This window comes from Ruditapes philippinarum, unplaced genomic scaffold (assembly GCF_026571515.1).
Source record: "Ruditapes philippinarum isolate M1 unplaced genomic scaffold, ASM2657151v2 ctg3522_1_1_1_1, whole genome shotgun sequence".
NCBI classification, from domain to species: Eukaryota; Metazoa; Mollusca; class Bivalvia; order Venerida; family Veneridae; genus Ruditapes; species Ruditapes philippinarum.
The window spans coordinates 1-26,666 of record NW_026855330.1 but is presented as its reverse complement, the minus strand read 5'-3'; the positions used below and the strand labels follow the sequence as shown (position 1 = coordinate 26,666).

General features: G+C 32.1%; 2 protein-coding genes and 1 long non-coding RNA gene across 3 annotated transcripts in view; 1 reads left to right on the top strand and 2 right to left on the bottom strand.

Moving 5' to 3' along the window:
- Positions 1 to 4,868, bottom strand: part of LOC132742970 (uncharacterized) — a gene marked incomplete at its 3' end in the record, with an annotated part of 58,059 nt that extends 53,191 nt beyond the window's left edge. The window contains 3 exon segments of the mRNA XM_060731473.1: positions 493 to 545; positions 3,718 to 3,777; positions 4,674 to 4,868. Of these exon segments, the coding sequence (XP_060587456.1) occupies positions 493 to 545; positions 3,718 to 3,777; positions 4,674 to 4,757 (197 nt within the window).
- Positions 4,869 to 5,043: 175 nt separating this feature from the next.
- Positions 5,044 to 18,632, top strand: LOC132742971 (protein MAK16 homolog). Its single transcript, XM_060731474.1, is given in 10 exon segments — positions 5,044 to 5,141; positions 7,413 to 7,459; positions 7,957 to 8,066; positions 10,779 to 10,895; positions 10,898 to 10,910; positions 13,078 to 13,161; positions 13,929 to 14,058; positions 14,894 to 15,043; positions 16,747 to 16,813; positions 18,607 to 18,632. Coding segments are annotated over 9 exon segments (708 nt in total). The 5' UTR covers positions 5,044 to 5,126; the 3' UTR covers positions 16,789 to 16,813; positions 18,607 to 18,632.
- A 6,580-nt stretch (positions 18,633 to 25,212) lies between these two features.
- On the bottom strand, positions 25,213 to 26,108 carry LOC132742968 (uncharacterized). Its single transcript, XR_009627508.1, has 2 exons — positions 25,969 to 26,108; positions 25,213 to 25,321 (listed from the first exon to the last, which is right to left on the bottom strand). It is a non-coding gene; the product is annotated as an uncharacterized LOC132742968 (long non-coding RNA).
- Between the last annotated feature and the right edge of the window lie 558 nt (positions 26,109 to 26,666).

The following is a 26,666-nucleotide window of genomic DNA, read 5'->3' as shown; positions in this document are numbered from 1 at the left end:
GCACTTACTATCCAAATAAAATAACTAAAAAAACATATCAACATATTTCAGAAATATGCAGAAATAATCTTCACTCCATTAGAACAGCTCGAGCAGAGATAGGGTGTCATGATTATACTTTTTATTCATTCAAAGTCTAGCATGGATAGTTAATTTTGAAAATTTGAATGCTCATCTGAATGTTCGTGAACAACTTTAAGCTGTAGACTACATGGCTCATATGACACCAGATATATAATATTATCAATACTTAACGCATGACATTCCCATCATCTTACAACTGACTTTTTAAATTACATACAATGCCTTTTTAAAACTATTACAATTACTTTTTTAAAGTACATCTAAAAATATCTTATCAACACCAAAATTTATTGCCTAAAAAATTTAAATTTTCAAAGTGAAAAAAGGTCTGAATAAGGCATTTGATTAATTATAGGCACAATTTAACTTCACTAAACAAATAAATAATAATAACAGAGATCTCTTTACCTGATATATTTCTTTGGACATCTTATGTTGTTCAGATCAATTTCTGTTATATTCTGTAAAAGAGAAAATACAAATGAGCCGTGTCACAACAAAACCAACATAATGGGTTTGCGACCAGCCTGGATCCAGACCAGCCTGCGCATCCGCGCAGTCTGATCAGGATCCATGCTGTTCGCTATCAGTTTCTCTACTTGTAATAGAGTTGGTAAGCGAACAGCATGGATCCTGATCAGACTGCGCGGATGCGCAGGCTGGTCTGGATCCATGCTGGTTGCAAACCCACAATGTTGGTTTTGTCATGACGCGGCTCAAATTGTGTAACAATTCAGATAATTTAAACATAATTCATTACATCCTGACCATGCTAAATATCTTAAATGGACCCATCCATCTTCCAATCTGGCTTAAACCATTTATCATTTTTAGGGAGGGTTTCAAAATATTCACTGACTGACTAACATACAGTACAAAATACCATGATAAGATGGCAAGGATGTGCCAGCTGTTAGCTGTGTTTCATAGAGAGGCCTATGTCCTAAGTCGATCCTAAGATAAAAATTGAGACAATTTTCCTTTTCAAAGAAAGTCTTAGAAAACGACTTTAAGACTCCTATATTTATGACGAAAAACAGTCCTCAGAAGTCAAGGAGTGTTTTAAAGGTATGAAATCAGTGTCTATTCTAGGAGGGGGGATAGGGGGATTCACTCATATTTTTGAGAATTCCCCCCCTATATTTTCAAAGGCAGTGGGAAATTTTTACATAGAGAAAGAGGGAACTAAATCAACAAATGTAATAAATTCTCAGTTTTCGATAAAAATCCCCCCTATTTCTTGAATCCTAGAATAGACACTGTGAAATATGTCTAATATGTAACAACAACAGGATGAAATTGCGACAACATGGGAATGAAAGGGAATGATATAGGATGGCTCTTTGTATATTGACTGTAAAGAAATATAACATACATGAGTTCTTAACTTATGTTATCATCCAGAAACCATTTTTTCTATTTTTAGTAACAGTGACCATGACCCCGGGGGTCCAGAAGCAAACCCAACCAAGGTCTTTATATAAGCTTGCTATTTACCAAGTTTGATTACAATATCTGTAACTCTAGTAATTGTCCTTAAACCATTTTTCTATTTTAGTAATAGTGACATTGACCCCTCAGGGTCCAAATGTAATCCAAACCAGGGTCTTCATATAAGCTTGCTATATACCAAGTTTGATTATAATATCTCATTCCTAACTCTAACTCCAGTTACTACCAGAAACAATTTTTGGCAATTTCACATGATATATACAAATACTAGAATAAAATGATACAAAAAATGATGTTCTAGATAAAAAGAATATCGACCACATGAAATAAAGTCAAACCTATGTTAAACATGGAGGTGAGCATGTCTAGAATATAACTAATGGAAATTAAGCATGTAAGCTATCATACATGGTTAAAATACAAAAGCTCATCTGTTAGCAAAAAAACTGCCCCTTAGTACTCTTCTACACTGGTGAAAGCAAGGTTTAAATGTATGTTATAAGACATCACTGATGAAAGCTAGGTTTAAATGTATGTTATAAGACACCACTGTTGAAAGCTAGGTTTAAATGTATATATAAGACACCACTGATGAAAGCTAGGTTTAAATGTATGTTATAAGACACCACTGATGAAAGCTAGGTTTAAATGTATGTTATAAGACACCACTGATGAAAGCTAGGTTTAAATGTATGTTATAAGACACCACTGATGAAAGCTAGGTTTAAATGTATGTTATAAGACACCACTGATGAAAGCTAGGTTTAAATGTATGTTATAAGACACCACTGATGAAAGCTAGGTTTAAATGTATGTTATAAGACACCACTGATGAAAGCTAGGTTTAAATGTATATATAAGACACCACTGATGAAAGCTAGGTTTAAATGTATGTTATAAGACACTACTGATGAAAGCTAGGTTTAAATGTATGTTATAAGACACCACTGATGAAAGCTAGGTTTAAATGTATGTTATAAGACACCACTGATGAAAGCTAGGTTTAAATGTATGTTATAAGACACCACTGATGAAAGCTAAGTTTAAATGTATGTTATAAGACACCACTGTTGAAAGCTAAGTTTAAATGTATGTTATAAGACACCACTGGTGAAAGTTAGGTTTAAATGTATGTTATAAGACACCACTGATGAAAGCTTAGTTTAAATGTATGTTATAAGACACCAATGATGAAAGCAAGGTTTAAATGTATGTTATACGACACCACTGATGAAAGACAGGTTTAAATGTATGTTATAAGACACCACTGTTGAAAGCTAAGTTTAAATGTTTGTTATAAGACACCACTGTTGAAAGCTAAGTTTAAATGTATGTTATAAGACACCACTGGTGAAAGTTAGGTTTAAATGTATGTTATAAGACACCACTGATGAAAGCTAGGTTTAAATGTATGTTATAAGACACCACTGTTGAAAGCTAAGTTTAAATGTATGTTATAAGACACCACTGTGGAAAGTTAGGTTTAAATGTATGTTATAAGACATCACTGATAAAAGCTAAGTTTAAATGTATGTTATAAGACACCACTGTTGAAAGCTAAGTTTAAATGTATGTTATAAGACATCACTGATGAAAGCTTAGTTTAAATGTATGTTATAAGACACCACTGTTGAAAGCTAAGTTTAAATGTATGTTATAAGACATTACTGATGAAAGATAGGTTTAAATGTATGTTATAAGACACCACTGTTGAAAGCTAAGTTTAAATGTATGTTATAAGACATCACTGATGAAAGCTAGGTTTAAATGTATGTTATAAGACACCACTGGTGAAAGACAGGTTTAAATGTATGTTATAAGACACCACTGTTGAAAGCTAAGTTTAAATGTAAGTTATAAGACACCACTGTTGAAAGCTAGGTTTAAATGTATGTTATAAGACACCACTGATAAAAGCTCGGTTTAAATGAATGTTATACGACACTACTGATGAAAGCTAGGTTTAAATGTATGTCATAAGATACCACTGATGAAAGCTAGGTTTAAATGTATGTTATAAGACACCACTGATGAATGCTAGGTTCAAATATAAGTTATAAGACACCACTGATGGAAGCTAGGTTTAAATTATGTTAAAAGACACAACTGGTTAAAGCGAGGTTTAAATGCATATTATAATACACAAAGATTTTGTGAAAGTCAATGATTACTTAAACTTACCACTAACTTATTGCCATCAACACCCCCATCTCGGAAACATCTGCTGCAGTCTAGTTTATTCTTAAAAAGAAAGAAGTATAATTAATAATATCCAGATGACAAGTAAGAAACAAGAGGGTCATTATACCCCTATATACATGTAACAGTAACATTGATCAATCAAGTTTTTTGAATGCAGAAGTAGATTGATGTCACATGATTGGAGTTTGCCATGATTTAAATAATATTCTAGATGTCCACTGTTTATTATGTCTGTGGTAGAGAAAAGAAGAATTTACTACTTATATAATTAAATTAATATGTTTTGCTTATCTAAGTTATTTTTTGTGGAAAACATTGTTCAAACAACATTATAAATGGCTCGATTTTAGAAAATGTCTGCAGCTGTTTTTCAAATTTTACACAAAATTATGTGTTCAATATTTAATAGTTTATGTTTCTCTAAAAATCACTCTGATTACTTCTAGGGTTACGGTCAAGGGTTAGGGTTAGTGTTATGGGTAAGGGTTAGTGTTATGGGTTATGCTAAGAGGTTTACAGTAGAGTTAGGATTATAAAACAGATGGTTTTACTGTGACAGATTCTAAAAGTGCTCCTTATAAATAGACTAATTGATTCGGAATAAACAGTTTGATCCATTTTACAAATTGTTTTTAACTATTGCCGAACCCTTTGGAAAAAGACATCGCCCGTTCAAGATTATCTCATTTTCTCTTTGAAAAGTTTAATGAGTTGGACTACTTTTATAGAGCTATGTCCTCTTCAAATTATATGTTATATGTGAAATATCAAAGCTGTATGCCATGTATGTAGTATCACACAAGAAGACTGCCACTGTCATAGAACTTTCTTTTCTGTCACCCAACATATTTATCAGTTTATTCATCAGTTAATAGGTAAAATTTAAAAAGAAAGCATGTGTTTTCTGTTTTTATTAAACAGTTAAAAAAGTTTACCTCAGATAGCCAATTTATGACCTCCTGTACGGTCCATCTAATAAGAGTTCCGTATTCGGGTAGTGGCTGCCTTAACCGAGACATATTTATCTCTCAATTTCTCTTTAAAAACTTAGATGACATTGAGGTAAAATTTGTTAAAAGCCCTACTGAAAAAAACTTCCTTGTTGTTTACATCCTGGTAAATTAAATTTTAGACGAAATTAAATTCATGTATTTTATTCTATAATTCCCTACATTTTGATTTGTTGCATAATGTTAAAATTTTTTAAATTATCTTAAATATTTTTTCAAGTTCAGAAAGTAAATAAATGTTTACAAAAGTTCAAAAAGAAGAAATAAAAATTCGTCTAAATTAGTGCGGAACAATTCTGAATAAATTTTCACGTGTTACCAAATTTTGTCAACAAAACATAATTAAATTTAAAAAGGTGGCATCGTAGCTTGACAAAAATGCAGCATGATGATGTAACTATATATATTTCTTACAAATCTTATTTTGAATACATAGATTTATCTCAAAATATTGTGTTTTCCGGAACTGTTTACAATTTTCATATATTTTCGCGACATTCTACATTTTGCTTTACTCACGACTTGCATCTTCTGTCGCGTTAAATTTAATCTCACGATATTTTGTTTCACATTTTAATCAAAATACACTTTCGATACCTTTGTTTATGTTACTGTTAGGGTAGCAAGACACCTCACCCCCCAGACACTTCACCCCTCAAATTTAAAGCTGATTTAGGTTAATTGATTGTATTGCCAAATATATCACAGCACTTTCATCCATTAAGTGTTTATTGCATGTCATCTTGTTTATTTAACATGTTGATTAGTTGTTTATTCAACGGTTATCTCACAATTGATTAGATAATTGAATTTAAATGGTATAATTGTATGAAAATTAAATTAATTCTTAATAAATAAATTAAATAAATAAAATGAATATGAATGAATGAATCGGTTGCTTTAAAAAATATAGTAAATATAAATTATTTATCATCATTATCAGACACAATTATCCTGCATTTAATACAAAGATCATTCATAATGTTATTTATTAAACAAATAAATAGCACCAGTTATGTAAATTAAGCACAAGGTTAAAGAACAAACCATCACCAAATGAACGTAACTCGATGATTATTATATGGTAAGGATCAGACTGAAAACAAACTTAAGTACCAAAACTTCAAGAATTAAATCAACTCAAAATTTATTAGACAATGGGTAAAAACAATAAACATACGCAATCACTATTGAATGTATTTAACATAATCTACATAAATAATTGTTAAACACAAAATAAAAAAAATGAGGGGTGAAGTGTCTCAATCAAATTTCTTAAAATGAGGGGTGAACTGTCTGAGGGGTGAAGTGTCTGCAAAAAAGGGCCTAGGGTGAAGTGTCTGGGGGGTGAAGTGTCTGTAAGCCACTGTTAGTACGTATTTACAAAAATTAAATTGGTCAGGCACAGCGCAGCCGTAGGACCAATTTAATTTTGTAGATACTTACAAATAAATTTTAACCGGCTTAGGGGCAGCACGAAATACCCAAATACACCCAAATATACCCAAATATTGCCCAAATATACCCAAATATTGCCTAAATATACCCAAATATTGCCCAATTATACTAAAAATAAATGTTTTATCCTAAAAAAGTGCTGTTTTTATCATGAATACAATATACATTTTCACTAAGATATAATCAACCATACCCAAATATACATTTCCCTATCATTGTGTTTTGAACCAAAATACAGTCTATATGTACACCATTAAAGCTATTTTTTTAATGGACACTTGTATATGATATGAAATTTCAACAAAAGTACACCTTAAAAATGTAAGTGTAGACAACAAATATCATATCTTGATTTAAAATTGCAAGTACATTCATAAAGAACCTATATAGTACTAAGATAAGCAAATGTCACAACTTTATTTTCTTACAACATCGTAACTGTCCATTTCAACGGAATGAATGAAAATTATAGCAGGCTAAGTCATATTATATTTAATAAATATTTATTTATTTCTCATTATAATCTATATTTTATACAAACAAAAATAAATATTGCTATATTTGGGTGCATTTGGGTATATTTGGGTATTTCGTGCCGCCGCCGGCTTAGTGTTTTAAATTATATTTATTAACAGTTGATTTACTAGACTGATTAACATTTGCCGATTTACCAATGAAAATGTGTTAGGATTAATTTGAAATACTGCAATCCTATTGGACAAAAATTAATTTCAAACACTAAGCATGGACTTTAATTACATTTTACAATTGTCAGTTAAAGTCTGTGCTGCTTAACCAAGATAATTTCAAACATTAATATGCAACAAACTTTTTCAATTTCTATTTGTTGGTGATCCTAACTTTTACATTATTATTAAAAAATTTATTATTAATCTATATCCTAATAGGTTGAGTTGACCCGTGCCGAGTTTGTGTTGGGCCGAGTTGAATTTCCAAAGTGTAATTAATTATTAACAAACTGCACATGAATTTGAGCAGAAAAATTGGGGCACTAAGCTGGTTAAGTACGTATTGATAAAATTCAATTGATCAGGCGTGGCACAGGCGCATGACCAATTTAATTTTGTAAATATGAACCAATACACTTTAACCTATACTTAATGCTTACAATGATTGTTAGCCTAACACTGATATTAATGTGTATCTATTGTAAAATTTTAACACTTACAATTGCTCTTATTTAAGGTCATCTGGAGTATTATCAATGGATCTTTTTGCTCTTTTAAAACAAGGTTAGTAGCTTCTTCTCTCTTTGTAAATTTTAATTAGAAAGGATTCTTTATTTGATAATAAGAAAGGCATACATGTACATGTTACTTGTATCTTTATGATTAAAATGATGTCTGGCCTAGGAAAGGCCCCTAGGAAAGGCATTTTCCCATTGAAATTTTCTTAAATAATCATGCAGTTTCCCCCAAAATGTAAACTTACCCCAGCTTTTTTACTTCCCAAATAAGCAATTTTAGCGATACTTTTTTCCCAATAAGAAAATCAAGAGGCTAAAGCCTCTTCCTAATTGAGTGAGAAAAACCACTGTGTCTTTGTGCGGTACATAAAAATGTCAGTTATGAAGATTTGATCATGAAATGATTGATGATAAAGTTTGAATGTCTAATAGTTAAATAGGAAGAAGTCAGTTTGTTTCATAAACATGTATATTCTTTCAGATACCCATATGATCATCATGATCATGATCTGTAATTTTGCTTTATCACATTTTATATTTTAGAGCAAAGACACAAAAGTTTTGCCGTAATGAATATAGTTTGACGGGTCTATGTAACAGAGCTTCATGTCCCCTAGCCAACAGTCAATACGCAACTGTAAGAGAAGAAAATGGTATGTATACATGAAAATTTCTGCAGAGGTATGAGCTTCTTGTATTTAATAAGGACGTTCCTTATAGGTGTCTGTAAGGTTGACTTTTGGCTTAGAACAGCTAATTGTACTACTAGGTTAAATATTGTGCTATTTTATTTATGGGGGAGAGTCTACCAAGAGGGGAGAGTCTGAACCTTAACACAAAAATATGTCAAAATCTAGATGAAGACATCAAAATATTTTGACTATCTCAAGGCTTTTTCTTTGCATGTTTAAAGAGGAAGAAAGTAAGGACAGGCATATTTTACTACATGTTTTAAATTTGTATATATGTATATTTGGGCTTGTATTATTTTCTAACTTTGTTTCTGCACACAACAGGGGTTCCACTAAATTCCAAAATTTAGAAATCAGACACTGCAAAATCTCTCATATTGGAAATCACATTATATAGGTAAAGAAGGAAAAGTATTATATTTCGGAAGTCACAAGCCAAAATCCAATGATTAAAGAATTCCCAAATTTCCGTTAACGGAAGCGCTGCACAACATCTATTTCAACATAAGCTCTTATCACACTAAATATTTAACACTGTTACACAGACTAGTGGACAACACCATTTTACCACTTTGCCAGATAAAGATTAACATGTTGTGTAACTTAAAACCATTCATCAATTTTTTGGGTTAATTTTATGAAAAAAATGACTGACTGAATAGGGAGAACAGTGCAGACCATAACAGATCAGACAACATGGATGTGCCAGCTGATCTTGGTCTGCACTAGTTGCATAGGTAGAAGCTACATGTACGGCCACTAGCAGGCTAAAGGTTAATAATTATAGTCTACAGCATATTTGCATTATTATTGAACATAAGAATATAGGGTATTAAGTTAATTTCAGATATAAATTAGAAATGTGTCCAATTGGACATGGGTGCCCCCACACTCCACTGTTTTGTCAATCTTATGACTCTTGGTCAAATATTTTTTTCGGCTACATGTGCCACAAGTTGAAAACTAAAAATCTTTTACTAAGTAAAGGGCAAGAACTTAACAAGTTCTAAATAAATCCACAAGTAAACCCCAAGGTGCATAAGAAGGCATGCTGACCAACATTCTTGTTATGCCCCCACAAAGTGGGGAGCTTATAGTGTTGCAATGTCCGTCCGTCCGTACGTATTGCCATCCGTGCGTACCAAAATCATGTGAACGCAACTCCTCTTAAACCGGATGGCAGATTTTGCTTAAACTTCCCGGGATGAACAACCTTAATGTGTAGATGGTAGTAAAGGAAGGAATTTTCGCTGCGACCAAATTTAACAGAATTATGGCCCTTTGTTGATTTTTTCACTATATACTATGTAGAAATTTTGTGAACGCAACTCCTCTTAAACCTGATAGCAGATTTTGCTTAAACTTCCAGGGATGAACAACCTTAATGTGTAGATGGTAGTAAAGAAAGGAATATTTGCTGCGACCAAATTTAACAGAATTTTGGCCCTTTGTTGATTTTTTCACTATATACCATGTATACATATAGAAATTTTGTGAACGCAACACGTCTTAAACCGGATGGCAGATTTTGCTTAAACTTCCAGGGATGAACAACCTTAATGTGTAGATGGTAGTAAAGGAAGGAATTTTCGCTGCGACCAAATTTAACAGTATTATGGCCCTTTGTTTATTTTTTCACTATATACCATATATATGTTGTCATTAGGGGCGTCCGTGTCCTTTGGACACAGTTCTAGTAATTTTTCAGGCCTACAGATCAAAGTCTAACTCTAACAAAATTGAAAAAAATCCACATGCAAAGCCCAAGGTGCATAGCTTCACAGTAATGTTGATCATTATTTCTGTTAAAGTGATTCTAACTCAAGCACTCGCAGAACAAATAATACAACATAATTGAACGTTTTTTTTAGTAAGTCAAGGGCAATAACTTTAGAAATGCTGGATACATCCATAAACGAAACCCCAGGTGCACAACTACGCATGCTGACCAACATTCCCGTAAAGTTTGAATACTCAAGGTTAAATATTTTTTGAGCTACGCACAGCACAAATTGAAAATTGCAAATTTTTACTAAGTCAAGGGCAATACCTCTACAGATACTAAATAAATCCACATGAAAATACCCAGGTGCACAACTACACTTGCTGTTTAACATTCCTGTAAAGTTTTATGACCTAGGTCAAATACTTTTTGAGTTATGTGCGACACAAGTTGATAATTGCAAAGTCAAGGGCAATAACTCTGATAAAACAGAAAAAATTCCACAAGCGAAACCCCATGTGCACAACTTCACATGCTGAGGTACATTCCTGTGAAGTTTCATAACTCTAGGTCAAATGCTTTTTGAGCTATGTGCAACACAAAATGAGGAAGGACGGACGGATGGACAAGGGTAAATTTAAATGCCCTCCCTAAAGTGGGGGCACAAAAACAACAACAAAAATTAATGTATTTTGTTTATTAATCCTACACAGCAATTAATATAGACTTACCTTAATTTGAACACTGCTAGCTGTTCTGTCAATATGTACATGTATTTTGAAATTTCTCTAACAATGATGGATGGTTATATCCTGATTGAAAGATGGTTAAGTCCATTTTGAGTTTTAGGGTGGTAAGGCTTAAAACAGCGTGCAGCAAGAACGGATAAAAGTCTTTATATAACTGATATTCACCTAATGTTCAATGGACCCAAATTTTTTCTGTTGTAGGTGTGTGTTTCTTGTACATGAAAGTTGTTGAAAGAGCTGCGTTTCCACGGCGACTGTGGGAGAAGGTGAAATTATCAAACAGTTACGAGAAAGCACTCAAACAGATTGATGAACAACTGATTACTGGCCAAAGTAAGATTTCCTCTTAATGTCAGGTTTTATTGAACTTTAAATAATTCTGACATTGATACAAGCACGGTGCCCTATTCCATGTAACTTTGTGATCTGTTTGGGGCAGAAAGCCAATATAATAGATGATTTAGGTTTAATTTTCTGCCCGTAACTTTTCTTCTTTAATATTTCATTTATTATAGGATAATCATAAAGTGTATAGCCCACTCATTTTAGTGAGGAACCAATCCTCAAAAGTAACTATTATTTTATTCGTAAAATGAAACCATGTGACTATCTGATTGTTCAAAAACATGCGTTTTCACGCTGACTTTTCCTCCTAAAACAATCTACATGTATGTTCTCTGATACTCACTAGAATGAGAGGGTTCTACATTAAATCCTTTTAAAAACAATAAAATTATTTTAAAAGTTCTGGAAGGAAATGAATCTGGACCATCTATTGTTTTGGCTATTTGCCACACGCAGATCATCAACAAGATCAATGTGTTGTTGTGCTGACAGACATATTGTCTTTGTCATGCATGTTATGAGGAATTAATCTTAAACTGTCGTGCATGTTATGAGGAATTAAGCTTAAACTGTCGTGCATGTTATGAGGAATTAAGCTTAAACTGTCGTGCATGTTATGAGGAATTATGCTTAAACTGTCATTCATGTTATGAGGAATTATGCTTAAACTGTCATGCATGTTATGAGGAATAAAGCTTAAACTGTCGTGCATGTTATGAGGAATTAAGCTTAAACTGTCATGCATGTTATGAGGAATAAAGCTTAAACTGTCATTCATGTTATGAGGAATTATGCTTAAACTGTCGTGCATGTTATGAGGAATTAAGCTTAAAACTGTCATGCATGTTATGAGGAATTATGCCTTAAACTGTCATGCATGTTGTGAGGAATTATGCTTAAACTGTCATGCATGTTGTGAGGAATTATGCTTAAACTGTCATGCATGTTATGAGGAATTAAAGCTTAAACTGTCATGCATGTTATGAGGAATTATGCTTAAACTGTCATGCATGTTATGAGGAATTATGCTTAAACTGTCATGCATGTTATGAGGAATTATGCTTAAATCTGTCATGCATGTTATGAGGAATTATGCTTAAACTGTTCATGCATGTTATGAGGAATTATGCTTAAACTAAGTCATGCCATGTTATGAGGAATTAAGCTTTTTAAACTGTCATGCATGTTATGAGGAATTATGCTTAAACTGTCATGCATGTTATGAGGAATTATGCTTAAACTGTCATGCATGTTATGAGGAATTATGCTTAAACTGTCATGCATGTATGAGGAATTAAAGCTTAAACTGTCATTGCATGTTATGAGGAATTAAGCTTTTAAACTGTCATGCATGTTATGAGGAATTAAGCTTAAACTGTCATGCATTTATGAGGAATTATGCTTAAACTGTCATGCATGTTATGAGGAATTCAGCTTAAACTGTCATGCATGTTATGAGGAATTATGCTTAAACTGTCATGCATGTTATGAGGAATTCAGCTTAAACTGTCATGCATGTTATGAGGAATTAAGCTTAAACTGTCATGCATGTTATGAGGAATTAAGCTTAAACTGTCATGCATGTTATGAGGAATAACGCAGTTTAAGCTGCTGTAATCTCATTATACATGCATATGACACATACCACTAGAGTCGTCACATGACTTGTAAGTTTATGATGAAATATGTATCACTTTATGCACCTCCAGAAATAAAAGATAAAACAAACTATATCCGAATATTATTACAACAACTTAAGTTAATTTATGTAAACTATTTCTGTGTCTTAAAAAGTTTAAAAAATTGCAGGTACTTGAGACATCAGTCAGAATTTCAGTCATCGTTTAACCCTGCGTGATTCCCTAAGAGGTGACCTAAATGGGCAAGTCTATGCATTTCCCTAAAAGCTCCAAAGCAGTGAGGTGGCTTGGACACCTGGTGTTTGTAGAATGTGCAAGTTTGTTACACCCAAGGTGGCCAAAAATGATCCTTTCCTGTTTCGGCGCCATATGACCTAAACCATTTTGTTGGTGCGCAGTAAAACCAAACAAGAAAAGAACAGTCATTTTTTTAAAGAATCTGTTGTTTAGATGTTTTTAATGCAATTATTCAGGCCTAAAATAAATACTGTTGGTATTTTTTTTTTTTTTTGCAGGTTTGTAAAGCACAAGTGTAAGCAAAGATTTACAAAGATCACTCAGTACCTCATACGTATAAGGAGACTTACTCTAAAGAGACAGTTAGTATTTTACTTGGTAGATTATTTACCCATAATGCATCAGGAATAAATTAATTTTCATAATCCATATCATTGGATCTCTTATCTTGCCAGTTGCAGTGTTGTGGAACTGTTTATATTTAGAAAAGGAGATAAGCCATTGACTGAATGGTTTTATGGTTTAGGCATTCAGCTAATAAACAGGAGGTGGTCATTTCAATCCCTTATTGGGTCCAATTTTAAATTTTGTAAAGCTGTAATTGGTGAAACATATACATGTATATCAGAATTGGAAAAAAAAACTGCACTAGAAGTAGAATGTTGTTTTCAAGTTTTAATGGTTGTTTCTTATTTTGTTTTGACAAAGAATAAGACTGCTAACTTGCTGAGTTACTGACCTGCTATCCAGTCTTCTTGCCTAAGGTGGGTTCTACTCAGGTGCCTGTTTGCTGAGGTCTTCTTCCACCAGTAAAGCTGGGAAGACTTCATATGACCTCTACTGTGTAGGTGAGATGTAACCCCCCCCCCCCCCCAAAAAAAAAGAAAAAAAAGAAGATCAATGGTTCATGAAATAACTGATGTGAAGGATGTTCTATAAATCTTATGTGGAACTGCACCAGAATTTCAGCTTCTTAATATTAAATTTTATTTGTAACCAATGAAAGGTACATATTTAAAATGAGTTCAATTCATTCCTGATGTAGGAGGGGTATAGGTTGGTACTGTATTCTATTGAATAAAAAGGTTGAGAGAACTGTACTGTTTACATGTAGATATTAATGTTTCAGAAAGAAATTAGTTCCGTTGAGTAAAAAGGTCGAGAGACGGGAAAGACGACGTGAAGAAAAAGCTCTTGTTGCTGCCCAGCTTGATACAGCTATAGAGAAAGAATTACTGGAACGATTAAAACAAGGAACTGTTATGTATAATATCATATTTCAGTTTAAACAATATTGTATTGATAAACATTACATTAACATGATAATTGACAAATAACAAACTGTATGGATTGAGTAGGAAAACTAAAAAAGCTTCTTTAGAAAAAAAAAAAAAAAAAAAAAAAACTCTCTTTTGTCTTATTTAATAGCATGTGTTTCCAAGGATTTTTTTATTCTTGCTTATTTTATAGCCTATATTTGGTCATGTGCCCAAATAAAAATAGTATATTATTTTCCCAATCCACAGGAAAAATTCCCAATTGAAAGTTACAAAATAAAAATATTGAATAACAAATTTGCGATTCTTTGAAAATAAGGGCTTCTTCACAGTTATGGTGCTTACATATTTGAAGATGCCATCCTAGACTGTGATTCTTTCATTCATTTAATCACTGCAAAATTTAAGTCATGCATTTTTCCCCAATTTTTACAAAACCTTGCTGAAAATCCTAATTCCAAGGGTATGGGTCATGTTCCCAAAATTCTGAAAAAAATCAAAACAAACTCTGGTTTCAGCTAGTTTGCTGCTATTCCACTTTTATATAGAGATTTGTTCTTAACAGTTGTACCACTTTCATAATATGTACTAAAAATGAAAAAAAAATGGTAAAACTGTGTCTCCCTTCTTTCTATACAACTGTTGTGCCCTCAGTAGGGGGGGGGGGGTGTGGCATATAGATTTGCCCTTTTCCATCTCTCCCACTTTTTGTCCACAGACTGACAAAACAGTGTCATATGGATTGTTCCTTTAACACAAATATAAAATATCAGAAATGTTTGAATAATGGTTTTTCATTTTTGTCTCAATTTTGCAGTACAAGGATATATACAACTTCCCGCAAAAAGCGTTTGACAAGGTGGTCGAGGGAGAGGAAGTTGAAAGCGAGAGCGAGTCAGAGAAAGAAGATGGAGAGATGGACGAAGATTCTGAAGATGAAGATGAGGTGGAAATGGAAGAAGAATCGGTATGTATAATAACGTTGGATAATATTGTTACTGAAATTCTAGATTTTTTGATTACTTTTCTTCATATAACTATAAACATAATTTCTAAACATAGGATTTTCAAGAAGCTATTAATTTTTTTGTGCCAGAAATAAAACAAAGGGTACCTGAGGTCTTCGTCTACTAGTTTAGCTGAAAATTCTCACATATCCATTACAGTGCAGTCTGCAGAGCCTTTTCACTAGTTTTGGGGAAGGCGCCATAGCCCTTTTTGTGGGGAAAAAGTGCACGGTTTTCATACTTTTGGGGAAAAAATCATATTTTCCACTGGCAGTTTAACCATTATTACTATAAATAAAGACTTATTTAAATCATACATTTGGGGGAAATATCATAATATATTTGCATATTTTCCTCCAAACACACTTATTTTAGGAGCTTTCTGTCCAACATAAGTTAAAGGGATTTTTTTACAGATCAATTTATTGCCACTTTTTATTTGCCCAAGAATACATTAACTCATATTTCCTAATTATAGAAAAATTTACGTAGGACATGTGAGGGTTCTTGATTTGATTCAGAGGGAACATTATTATCAGTTCCCACCATATCACTATTACTGGCACTGTTGTTATTCCCATACTTGGGCATGTTGTGCTACTCGGACACCACAAACTTGCGAGTGGATACATGTATTTGATTCTCTTGCACTTACAGGAAGGTCAACAATTTGTCCAGTTTTTTCATAAACAACTAAAAAAAATGTCACTCAATCGTATTTTCTTCTGGTTCTGTGACATTGTTTACATTTGGGCGACATCGTAAATCGGTCGCCGTATTGTCGTAAAAAAATCACGTGTGCACTAAAAATTAAGGCAGCGGGGTATTCCCATGTTGCAAACTCAGACCGAGGCAGTGAGTTAACATCAATTTAGTATTGAAATCAAGGTATAGTATCCCACTAGTAGGTAATTGAATAATTAGCTTTCATTGGACAAAAACAATGATCTATTTTTAAACAAGAAAGTTTGTTTACAAGTTTTTTTCTTCGATTTAACATTTCTCTGAAAGGGAAAATCTTCGCAAAGAAGGGGAATTTTAGACTGTTTTTTGGGTAAAAAAGGTAGTAAGTTGGCTTGGGTAAGTAGTTTGAATACCGGCTACAGCAAAGAAGGGTAAAAAGGCCCTGCAGTGATATAGTAAACTAAATACTAATGAACCAACTCAGAGGGATGTAAATGATGAATTTTGTGTTTTTATATAAGGTCTGTCCTTTCTGACACATCAATGATCATAGGTTATTATACCCCGAAACGAAGTTTGGAGGAGGGGTGTATATAGGAGTCACCCGGTTGGTCGGTCGGTCCAGAGGTCCTTTGCATTTTCCTTCATCTTCAGTATTTATAGAGTTATTGCCCTTTGTTCCTTTTCCTTGTCTTTCTGGACTTATTGCAGAGTAATTCAATAAAACTTCATCAATGGCCAACCACTATGAAAGTGGATTTGCAAACATACAAGAACCACAACTATCTTTAATTGCCCACAACCATAACTCTTATTTCAATTCTTTTACAAATATTCTGTTACTAGTAACATCTTCATTTCCGAAGCAGTTTTGCGGGGTATTAATCACATTTAGTGATAGTTTTAGTTTTACATAGAATATATATGTAGAATAATTAATAAAATTTCATTTTAATCAAGATTGTTTTAAATAATTCAGGATTCAGGTGAGGTGGAGTATTATTGCGGAGGAAGAGTTTGAGGAGAGTGACATGGAGGATATGGAGGTATAAGACAGTGACAAAATTATAAGAAAGCCCCCTTCAGTTTTTCAAATGTTGAATATGTTATTTTTAGATCAATAGTTTCATAAAATTGTCAAAGCAGAAGAATTTAGGAAAAAAATGAAATTTGCACCTGATAAAATACATAAACAATGAGGAAACCCCTCAATATCTCTTATCTACCAGTTTGTTCTCTATATGTAAATTAGTAAAGCGGACAATTTGTTTCCCGATCTTTTATTTTTAGAAATGAAAGTTACTGATGCATTATAAATAGTTTTCTAGATGCTGTTTTGAAGAAGATGCACTTTTTTGTGCCCCCACTTTAGTGGCGGGCATTTAGATTTACCCTTGTCCGTCCGTCCTTCCGTCCGTCTGTTTCTCTTTTGTGTCGCATGTAACTCAAAAGTATTTGACCTAGTCATGAAACTTTACAGGAATGTTTGATCAGCATATGTAGTTGTGCACCTGGGTATTTTGTCTGGATATTTTTAGTATTTTTAGAGTAATGCTCTTGACTAAGTAAAATTTTGCAATTTTCAACTTGTGTCCCATGTAACTCAAAAAGTATTTGACCTAGAGTTATGAAACTTTACAGGAATGTTGATCAGCATATGTAGTTGTGTGCACCTGGGTATTTTCGTCTGGATTTATTTAGTATTTTTAGAGTTATTGCCCCTTGACATAGAATTTTTTTTTCAATTTTCAACTTGTGTCGCATGTAACTCAAAAAGGATTTGACATAGAGTCATTAAACCTTACGGGAAGGTTGCTCAGCATATTTAGTTTTGCACCTAGGGTTTTTGCTTGTGGATTTATTTCAGTATTTGTAGAGTTATTTCCCTTGAAACTTAGTAAAAACCGTTTCATTATGTTGTTATTTGTTCCTTGAAGTGCTTGAATTAGAATCAACCAACTTTACAGGAAAAGTAATGATCAACATCACTAAATTACAAGAATAATGATTCACATCACTGTGAAGCTATGCACCTGGGACTTTGCATGTGGATTTTTTTTTTCAGTTTTGTTAGAGTTTATTGCCCTTGACTTACAGTAGTATAAATTTGCAATTTTTAACTTGTTCATGCATAGCTCAAAAAGTATTTCACTTGTAGGGCCTGAAAGTTTACAAGAATGTTGGTCAGCATGTGTACTTATGCACCTTTATTCAGTATTTGTAAACTTCTTGCCCTTTACTTAGTAAAAGATTTTTAGTTTTCAAAAAATATTTGACCTAGAGTCATAAGATTGACAGAACAGTGGCACGGTGGGGGCAGCCGTGTCCTATGGACACATTTCTAGTTCAAGATAAAATTACTGAAATACTTAGTTTGAAACAGCAAAGAATTGTTTTTCCAACAAAAAAATAAAAGCTGAAGGCTGATTTAATTTCCTTAGTTTAAGTTATTTTATTCTTCGTATGTTGTAATATAATTGTTAAAAGTTAAAAATTTGACATATGACCTAAAATTCAAAATGTTTTGTGACTTAAAACTTAAAGACGGATCTTAATAGTAAAATGTCCGTAACTTAACCATTCAAAAAAGGCTTTATTATTCATTCTAGTTAACATTAAGCCCAGTGTGACAAAAAAATAATACAATTCTAATTTGCATGATCACTAGAGCCTTAACCCATTACTTCATAAGGGGTAGGGGATGAAAAAACATGAAAAGACGTCTATATGAAGTAATGGGTTAAACATCATCAAAACATGTAAGTACTTTAAACTCTTTAAATACATTTTAATGAAAAGTTTAATACAGTTTAATGAAAGGTATTGTCATATTTTCCAGGATATGGACAGATTACAATCACAGTCGGAGAGTTTTCTTCCGAGTTCCTGAGGATGACGATAAAACCATTTCCACGTTCAAGCGCAGAAACGCAAGCCTCTGAAAGAGTTGAGATGAATTTACGAACACTATGGTCGAAAATGAGTCCATTCAAAGCTTAAAACTAAAACTTGATAAATGTTCACTGTTAAACTGGATGTAAATAAAAAAATGTAATTTTTTAGAAAATTGTTATTTTTTGTTTCCATGGCATAAAGCAGAAAAAGCTGAAAGGAAATTCTGTAGTAAATAATGTTGTTTTTTTTAATGCTGACTGCTGAAAGGCCAGTGACTAAGAAGTCGAAAAAGATTTCATTTGGTGATTTAAATTTTATTTTCAATTTCTTTTGGCAAATTTCCATAGAATCTTACTAATAACTTTGTTATTTAAAAGAGGGGAATCCCAAAGGACTCCCTGTGACAAAAAACTGTTTAAATGCCATTTGATTTTTGGGAATAAAGTTTGGAAATTTTAACTAAATTCTAAAACATGTTATATTTTTTTCCTCCAAATAAGAGTAAAAGGGTACTTTTATCATGGGAAGTTGTTAAAAGATAAATATGCTGTGCGTAGAATCACTTTTGTTGTGCATTGTCGTCTGTTGTCACCTAAACCACTGGAATGGATTTTTGAAACCAAACTTCACAGGAGTGATCTTTAAGTGGATTACTGTCAATGAGGGTCATAGGTTTCAAACACCCAGGAAGGGTCAAATTTTTTTCTGTACAACATTATTTATGTATCTTTAGATTTCCCTTTTTTGGGAAAAAAAAAAAAAGTATTTAAATTGTAAATTTCATATAAGTATTATTGGCTAAATTACCGGTTTTAATTTGCATGTCACCACTATATTTCGAAGCACAATTTTTAAAAAAACATTCATGTTTTAATATTTAGGTGGATTGGTTCACTGTGAAAAAAAAAAATTTTCCAATTATCGGGCAAACCTTCATTATTTTCCCCAAATTATTTGCAACCTAAATTTTCTCCAGATTATTTGGCCACCGTCAAATTATTTTCTTCAAGTTATGCCACTTACATTATTTTTCCCCAAAGTATTGGCACCTTTTCATTGTTTTCCCAGATTTTTTTGGCACCTTCATTATTTTTTCCCATTTTTTGGCCCACCTTCATTTTTCCAGGGCCTGTAACATCCTTGATCAACATTATTATTATATATTCGATTTAATGGACAGTCCCCAAAAATGGGAGATCGACCAAAATCATTTAAGAAAATTTTTACAGGAAATTTGTGAAAGGATTGTTGTCAATTTGAAGTTTGTTAGCTGTGGCGTTTTTTTTCAGTTTTCATCAAATCAAGGTTTAATTTCATATACTTCTTTATAATTTTATACAAGAATTTATCATAATAAATATTAATACTCGTATTCTTTAACAACATTAATAAAGCTTTTTCTATGTAAGGAAGGTTAATTTTTTTTACTACAAGAATACTAAGCATTCAAGAATAGCCTCCCCTTAATAAAATCTGGATTTGAAATGGACGTTTCATGAAATGTGTAAATATATATATATATATTGCAAAATATGATATAAGAAAAATAAAAAGCCCATTTTTATTATTAGGGCAAAAGAAAACAAAAAAATTTTCAAAATTTTTTTTGGGGTAAAGTATGAAAAGAAATAAATTTTTCTGCCTTTCTAGAAAGGGGAAACGAACACACATTGGGTTTAGATAGTTTGGGCCCTCTTTTAAATTTTCCCGGGTTTCAAATTTGTTTAAAAAAATATCTTTTTTAGTATTTTGTAATTTGGGAAAACAAAATTATTTTTAAAATTTTGCTCCCCCTAGAAAAATAAAGTCGGAATCTGCATACGCGTCTCTGGTGGGTTTTTATTCCCCCTTTTAAAAAAATTTTAAAAAAAGTTTACCCCCTGAAAACTCATTTTTTTGGGGGGTAATGTTTTTTCCTTAAAAATTTTGAATTTTCCCGAACTTTATTTTAAAGGATTTTTCCTTTTTTTTTGTTTTTATTGGTTAAAAATTGCCCCGCCCCTTTTGCGGTTCTCTTGTTATTTGTTGTTTGTCACCAACTGGGGATAATTGTTATTTCAAAAAATTTTTTTTTAATCTTTTTTGGTTTTGAAAATTTTTCATAAGTTTTAACAAAAAATTTTAAAGAAAAATGAAATTTATTAAATTTAAATAGTTGCCAAATGACAAAACAAAAAAAGGGAATTTCAGTAAGTCTGGTTTTTTAAAACAACAATTGGCAGGAAAAGTACATGTTACCCTGAAAGTAAAATTTTAAAAGAAAAAACGGGGTTTTCCCTGTTTATTGGGGGGATGTACTTTGGGACGAAAACGTGTTAAATGTTTACATGTGGTTAAAGTTTTCCCCGAAAAACGTTTTTACCAAAAGTTAAGGTGATGTACCGTGCACGAAAAAACCCTTTTCCAAAGTTATGGTTTATGTTTCCCAAAAGACGGGAAAAAGGGGGTACATTGTTTTGTTGTTTTAAAGTTTTAAAGAAAAAATTTTTAAAAGTTAACCCTTTGGGTTTTTCCCTAAAGAAAAAGATTAAATGTTACGTTTGGTTTTTACGTTTTCCCAAACGAAAACTGGTTTAAAGGGTTTCCCTGGATTTTTTTGGGGACGAAAACAATAAAAATATTAAACTTTTTTTTAAAAAAATTTTTTAAAAGACCAAAACAATTTAATGTTATAAAGGGCCAAGACCCTTTAAAATTTTAAAGGGTAAAATATTCAGTAAATTTTAAAAAAAATTTAAGTTTTATATTTTTTTCCCCCGGCAGTAAAATTTAAAGGGGCAAAACCCCGAATAACAGGCCCGATGGGTTTGGAAGGGGTGACCACTTATCCTTCCGTTTTCAAAACGAAAAGGGGTTTTTCTTCCCGAATGTTAAAAAATTGTTCAAAAACCTTTCCCTTTTTAAAGGGCCCCAAAAAGAAAACAAAACCCGGGGGAAAAACTGGGTTAATTCTTTTTTTGTTTTCTGGGAAATTAAAAATTTACAAACTTATTTAATTTTATTTTTAAACATAAAAAAATAACTCTCGTAAAAATCGCCCCGGGTCTTTCCACTTTTCCCCTTTTCCCCCGGGGGCCCCCCCAGGGGGGAAAAGAATTTCGTGTACCCGTGTTTAAACCTTTTAAAAAAACAAAATTTAGTTTTTGAAAAACGTGGATCCGAAATGTTTGGGGGGCTTTTTAAATTTTTGCCCTTTTTATGTCTTTTTCCCCAAAAAGTCGAAAAGGGGAACCCCTTAAAATTTTAACCCTTTTTGCAATTTAATGAGAAAAGGAAAAATTTGCCTTTCCAAAGTTTTTTCCCCGAGGGACAAGCCGCCCGCCCGGTTTTTGGGAGTTTCCCTCCGGGCTCCAAAAAATGGTTTGGTTTTGCTCGGGTTTTTTGGTTTTTTTCTTTTTTATTTTAAAAATCCTTTTAAAAATTTTGGGGAAAGGACTGTTTAAAAAAAATTTAAAAATAAAAAATCCCAATTTTCAAAAAAAGTAAAACCAAAAAACAGTTCGAGTTTTCAAAGGCAGAAATTTTAGGGGCACATATAAAAAAATTAGGGGGGTGACAAACACAAAAAGGGGCGACGGAATAAACGTTTACCCAAAATATTTTTCAAGGAAAAATACCTTGGACTTTCTTGAAAATATGTTTGATTTTTTATCTTAACTTTGAATCCTTTCCGTTTCCAATTCCACGGCGAAAGTGTTCTTTCAGGGTTGTAAAAACCAATTGTTTATCCCCGAATTAAAAATCCCCGGGTTTTCCTTTTAACTACAAATAATTCAAAAATATACATGTTTTAAATGAGTTTCGAATAAATTTCAACGCTTTTAATTAAAAATTTATGACAAAGTATTTAAAGTAGGGCTGACAAATGGCTATTTTAAAGGGAACTCCATGGTTTTTGAATTAAATGGTACCCTTCTTTATTTTAAGCGACAACCCAAAATTTTAAAATTGGGGTTTCCTTTAAACATTGGGGTTTTTAAAATTAAAAAAACAAAATGAATATCCCCTTTGCAAACAAAAGATTTTTTGTTTATCATGTCCATAAACTTAGCTGGACAAAAAAACCCTTGTTTTTTGGGAAAAAAAAAATTACTTTTTTAGGGAATATTTCATTTTTAAAAATGCCAAAAACCAAAAAACCTTTCCCAGAAAAGGGTAAAAGGGGGACCAAAACCCCAAAAGAGCTAGAGTTTAGATACTAAACATAAAATATCTTCTCGTGAGTGTCTACCAAGTTTATTCAAATTAAAACCCTGGGTAAAAATTGGCCCCGCCCCAGGGGGGTCATTGTTTTTCCCTTTATTGTACATGGTAAAAACTTAAAACATCTTCTTTTAAAAACCCAAATAGCTAGAGCTAAGATATTCACGGTGGGGAATCACGTGACTTTGTATAGTAATACCCACGATAAAATGGCGACTGATGAGCCCCGGTAAGTACCTTATTATGTTAAATTAAGGTGGAAAACGTTTCTTAAATCAAAACAAAACCTAGCGTATCATATGCGCGGTAATTTTCTTCAAATGACAATACAAAGTGCATTATCATACGTTTTGTGGTTTTTGAGAACATTGTTTGAATTGTGTGAAAATTGCACATTCAGCGATAGTAATTCGCACGAAGCGATATAATTTGGTACCAAAATAAATGTAAATAAGCTTTCTTTCTGCACTTAAGACACCAAATCAATCATTTTATTTACACCTGTACTTGTAGAAGGCCATACAAAATATATTTTCGAAGGTCTGTAGCCTACAAATGTTCTTTGCCAGTGTTTAGTAAGTAAAACGAACAATTTCTGGATAGTAAGTTGCACGAAAACAAAATAGTTAGTCTCACGCACAGTTTCCAATAGCATACATATACATTAAAAGAAAGTTAAAGTTCATATGTAAAGAAGATAGAAAATACATATTTCAATTATTCAAGATCAAATATTTCACTTTTTGTCTATAGGACGAATGCTCAATTGGTTGTTTTTATAATATATCAAAATTAACTTTTGGTGGATTTGATATCTGTGTTATTTTTTTCTGTTGCGATAGTAGTTCTTTGACCTCTGCAGTGTCAGGTGTGTCTTGGCTCTCATTTTACTGTAATTAGAAAAAAAGATGAGCAAATATGATTACTTGCTATTTGGTATGGTGATGTTTATTAACTGAATGCTGATGTTTTTATATGTCGGTTTTTGTTACATTGATGTTTTTATATGTCGGTATTTGTTACATTTAGTCACTTTGTTACTTAATTTATGAAAATATATTAAAGAATTCGCAAGAACAAAATAACTTCTTACAAAAAAAACAACAACAAAAAATACCACCACCAACAACAACAACAACAAAACAACAATGATACAGTGATTCAAGTTGTGATTAAAGGCGCATTGTGCTTCAGAAATCCATATTGTTTTAATTCTTTAGAAATGTCAAACATGTGTTTGATAATGTTTAAATAATGGATAAAACGCATGAAAGTATTTTATTACAACTGAAAAAGGTAGCGCTGAACATTAAGTGATGTGTCCTAAAGGTAGCAAAATGTAAACAAAGTAGTATTTTGACTTCCATACAAAATAATTATTCACTAAAGGTATACCAATTGCCAACAGAACCAAAGATGCAAAGCCTTGTTTGAGTATCTAGCAAATGAGTATGTTTTCGGAAACTTAAAAAGATACCAAATATTTTAAAAAAAATAAAAATGATAGCATTTCAGAGGCATAATGGGCCTTTAAAGGAAAACGAATATTTGAAATCAAACGGTCAAAGATATTTGTACTTTTTAAAGTGAAGAAAAAAATATTTACATAAAACAATTTTAGATGCTGGGTTTCAAATCATACCGTCAATGTCACGAGTGAGTTAAAGCACTGACGTTTTGTTAGCTAGTTTGATGAAAGAATTCAAGGACGCTGGGGGGACTAGAATCCATAGCGGTGAGAAGCAAATGTATAAAATTAATGGACTTTAACCGCTCGGCCATGGACGCCCTAAATATCTTATTTACTTACTCTATCACAAACAAAAAGTAAGAGTTTACGAGCAACACATTTGCACAAGGTAAGAAAATAAGCGTATGGTTATACATAACGTTTTAACAATATTTATAAATTCTGCAGTTGTATAAAAGAATAAATTCAATAAAACTTTGTATACCAGTTCTATGATGTCATTAAATATCAATTTGATATGGCGAATGTCTTCTCCTTTGCTTTTTTGGTCCAAATTGCAGAAACTGAAAAGTTGTTGTAATATTTCCTTCTGCACAGTTATTTCTTCTACAGATGACGGATGCGGGTCCGATCTAACGTGAAAAGGGCCATGTGGAACGTATATTGTACGTAAACGCATTTTTTTCAAGTTCAATATTTTTCCAGTACTGGTGTATGGTATATAGCTGATATGTAAAAAAATCTGATGAGAATATTTAGGGGGGGCACCTCTTTTTTAGACCCCCCGCCTTGTTTGGGCCGGGGTGTTTTAGGCTATTTGAACAATCTTTTTTGTGCATACTTGTTTGAAATAAACAATAAAAAATGCAAAATAAATGAAGACATGAATTTTATTTAATTCTCTTAAATGTACACTTCATCCCAACATCTTATGCTTTCTGACAATATCTGAAGATTCTTTTGTGTGCTAACTGTCCTTTTCAACCTGAAAACAAAAAAAGAAATCATTGAAACTATAAAATAAAAAAAAATATGTAAAACATTTATCAATTTAGTGAAATAAATCCAGTGTTTTATATGCTAATCATAAAATGAATAAGATTAAAGAATGTAACATGGACTGACATTGAGTCAAAGTATAACAAGTATAACATTAAAATGCACATAAATGGAGCAACTGTGACCTCTTGAATGAAAGCAAGGCTACACTATAATGCTTAGCTAGGTGAAAATGACCTGGAACAAGGTCTGAAAAAAATTATACAAGATTTTGTCAAAGATTTTGAAGAAAAACAGCAGTACTTCAGATTTTTTTATCTCAATGGACATGGATATTTGCTTCAAAACTCATGAAACAGTATAGAAATGAACTAATAGTAAAAGATGGTATGCATTTTCATTTGATTTTACAAAATATGTGTTATTTCGCAAGTAAAAAAGACAAAATATGATTGCGGAATAGTTTGTTTTACAACATTTGGTCCTGAAAATGACTTTTCTTACACAGGCCAGATTATTTGTCACTCAGAGAACACATTTTTTTTACTATTCAGTGATTTCATTGATAAACATCATGTGTATGTCAAATTGGATGATGTAATTTCAGTATGGGGAGAAAAATGCATAACTTACCATAGCCATCAAATACTTTTGGATAAAATAGAAGCACAAAGAGAATATTTGTTATTGACATCAGCTGTACATTTGTCATGAGGTCTGGTCCATTGTAAAAAAATCCACTCTCAATACTACAGAAGATTCCAATCTGAAAAAGAAAATATTGACATTAAATGTTAAGTGTGTCTTAGACTTTGTACTTTGTCTTATAATTTTTGAAAATCACCTACTTTTATTTGAAAATTTTTCAAAATAACAAAATTTTTCATTTTCCAGAGTGAATATTTTCAAGTTTAGGAATAAAAATGACCAAAATATTTTTAAAATTTATTTAAAAAAAATTTTATTTTCCCTTTGAAAATGTGTGTGTTTCATTCTGGTCCGGGCACATGATTTGATTTTTTTCCACCCATTTCTATTTTTCAATTTTTGCATCTTAGTTACCCCTTTTTTTGGCCTTTGATTTTTTGAAAATATTTAAAAGCAATTTGATTTTAAATTCATCAGAGTAAGAAATGAAGGAGAAAAAAATGCCTTATACACAAAGGGGGTATAAAAAAAAAACAATTCATCAAAAACAAATGAAAGGGTTGGATCAAAAACCCCAATTTTGTGAGACTTTTTTGGCATGTCCCGGGTTTTAAATTATTCAAACTTGTTTTTGAAATTTGCTGTTGTTTCATGAAAAAGCATGCTTTTTAAAAATAAAAAAG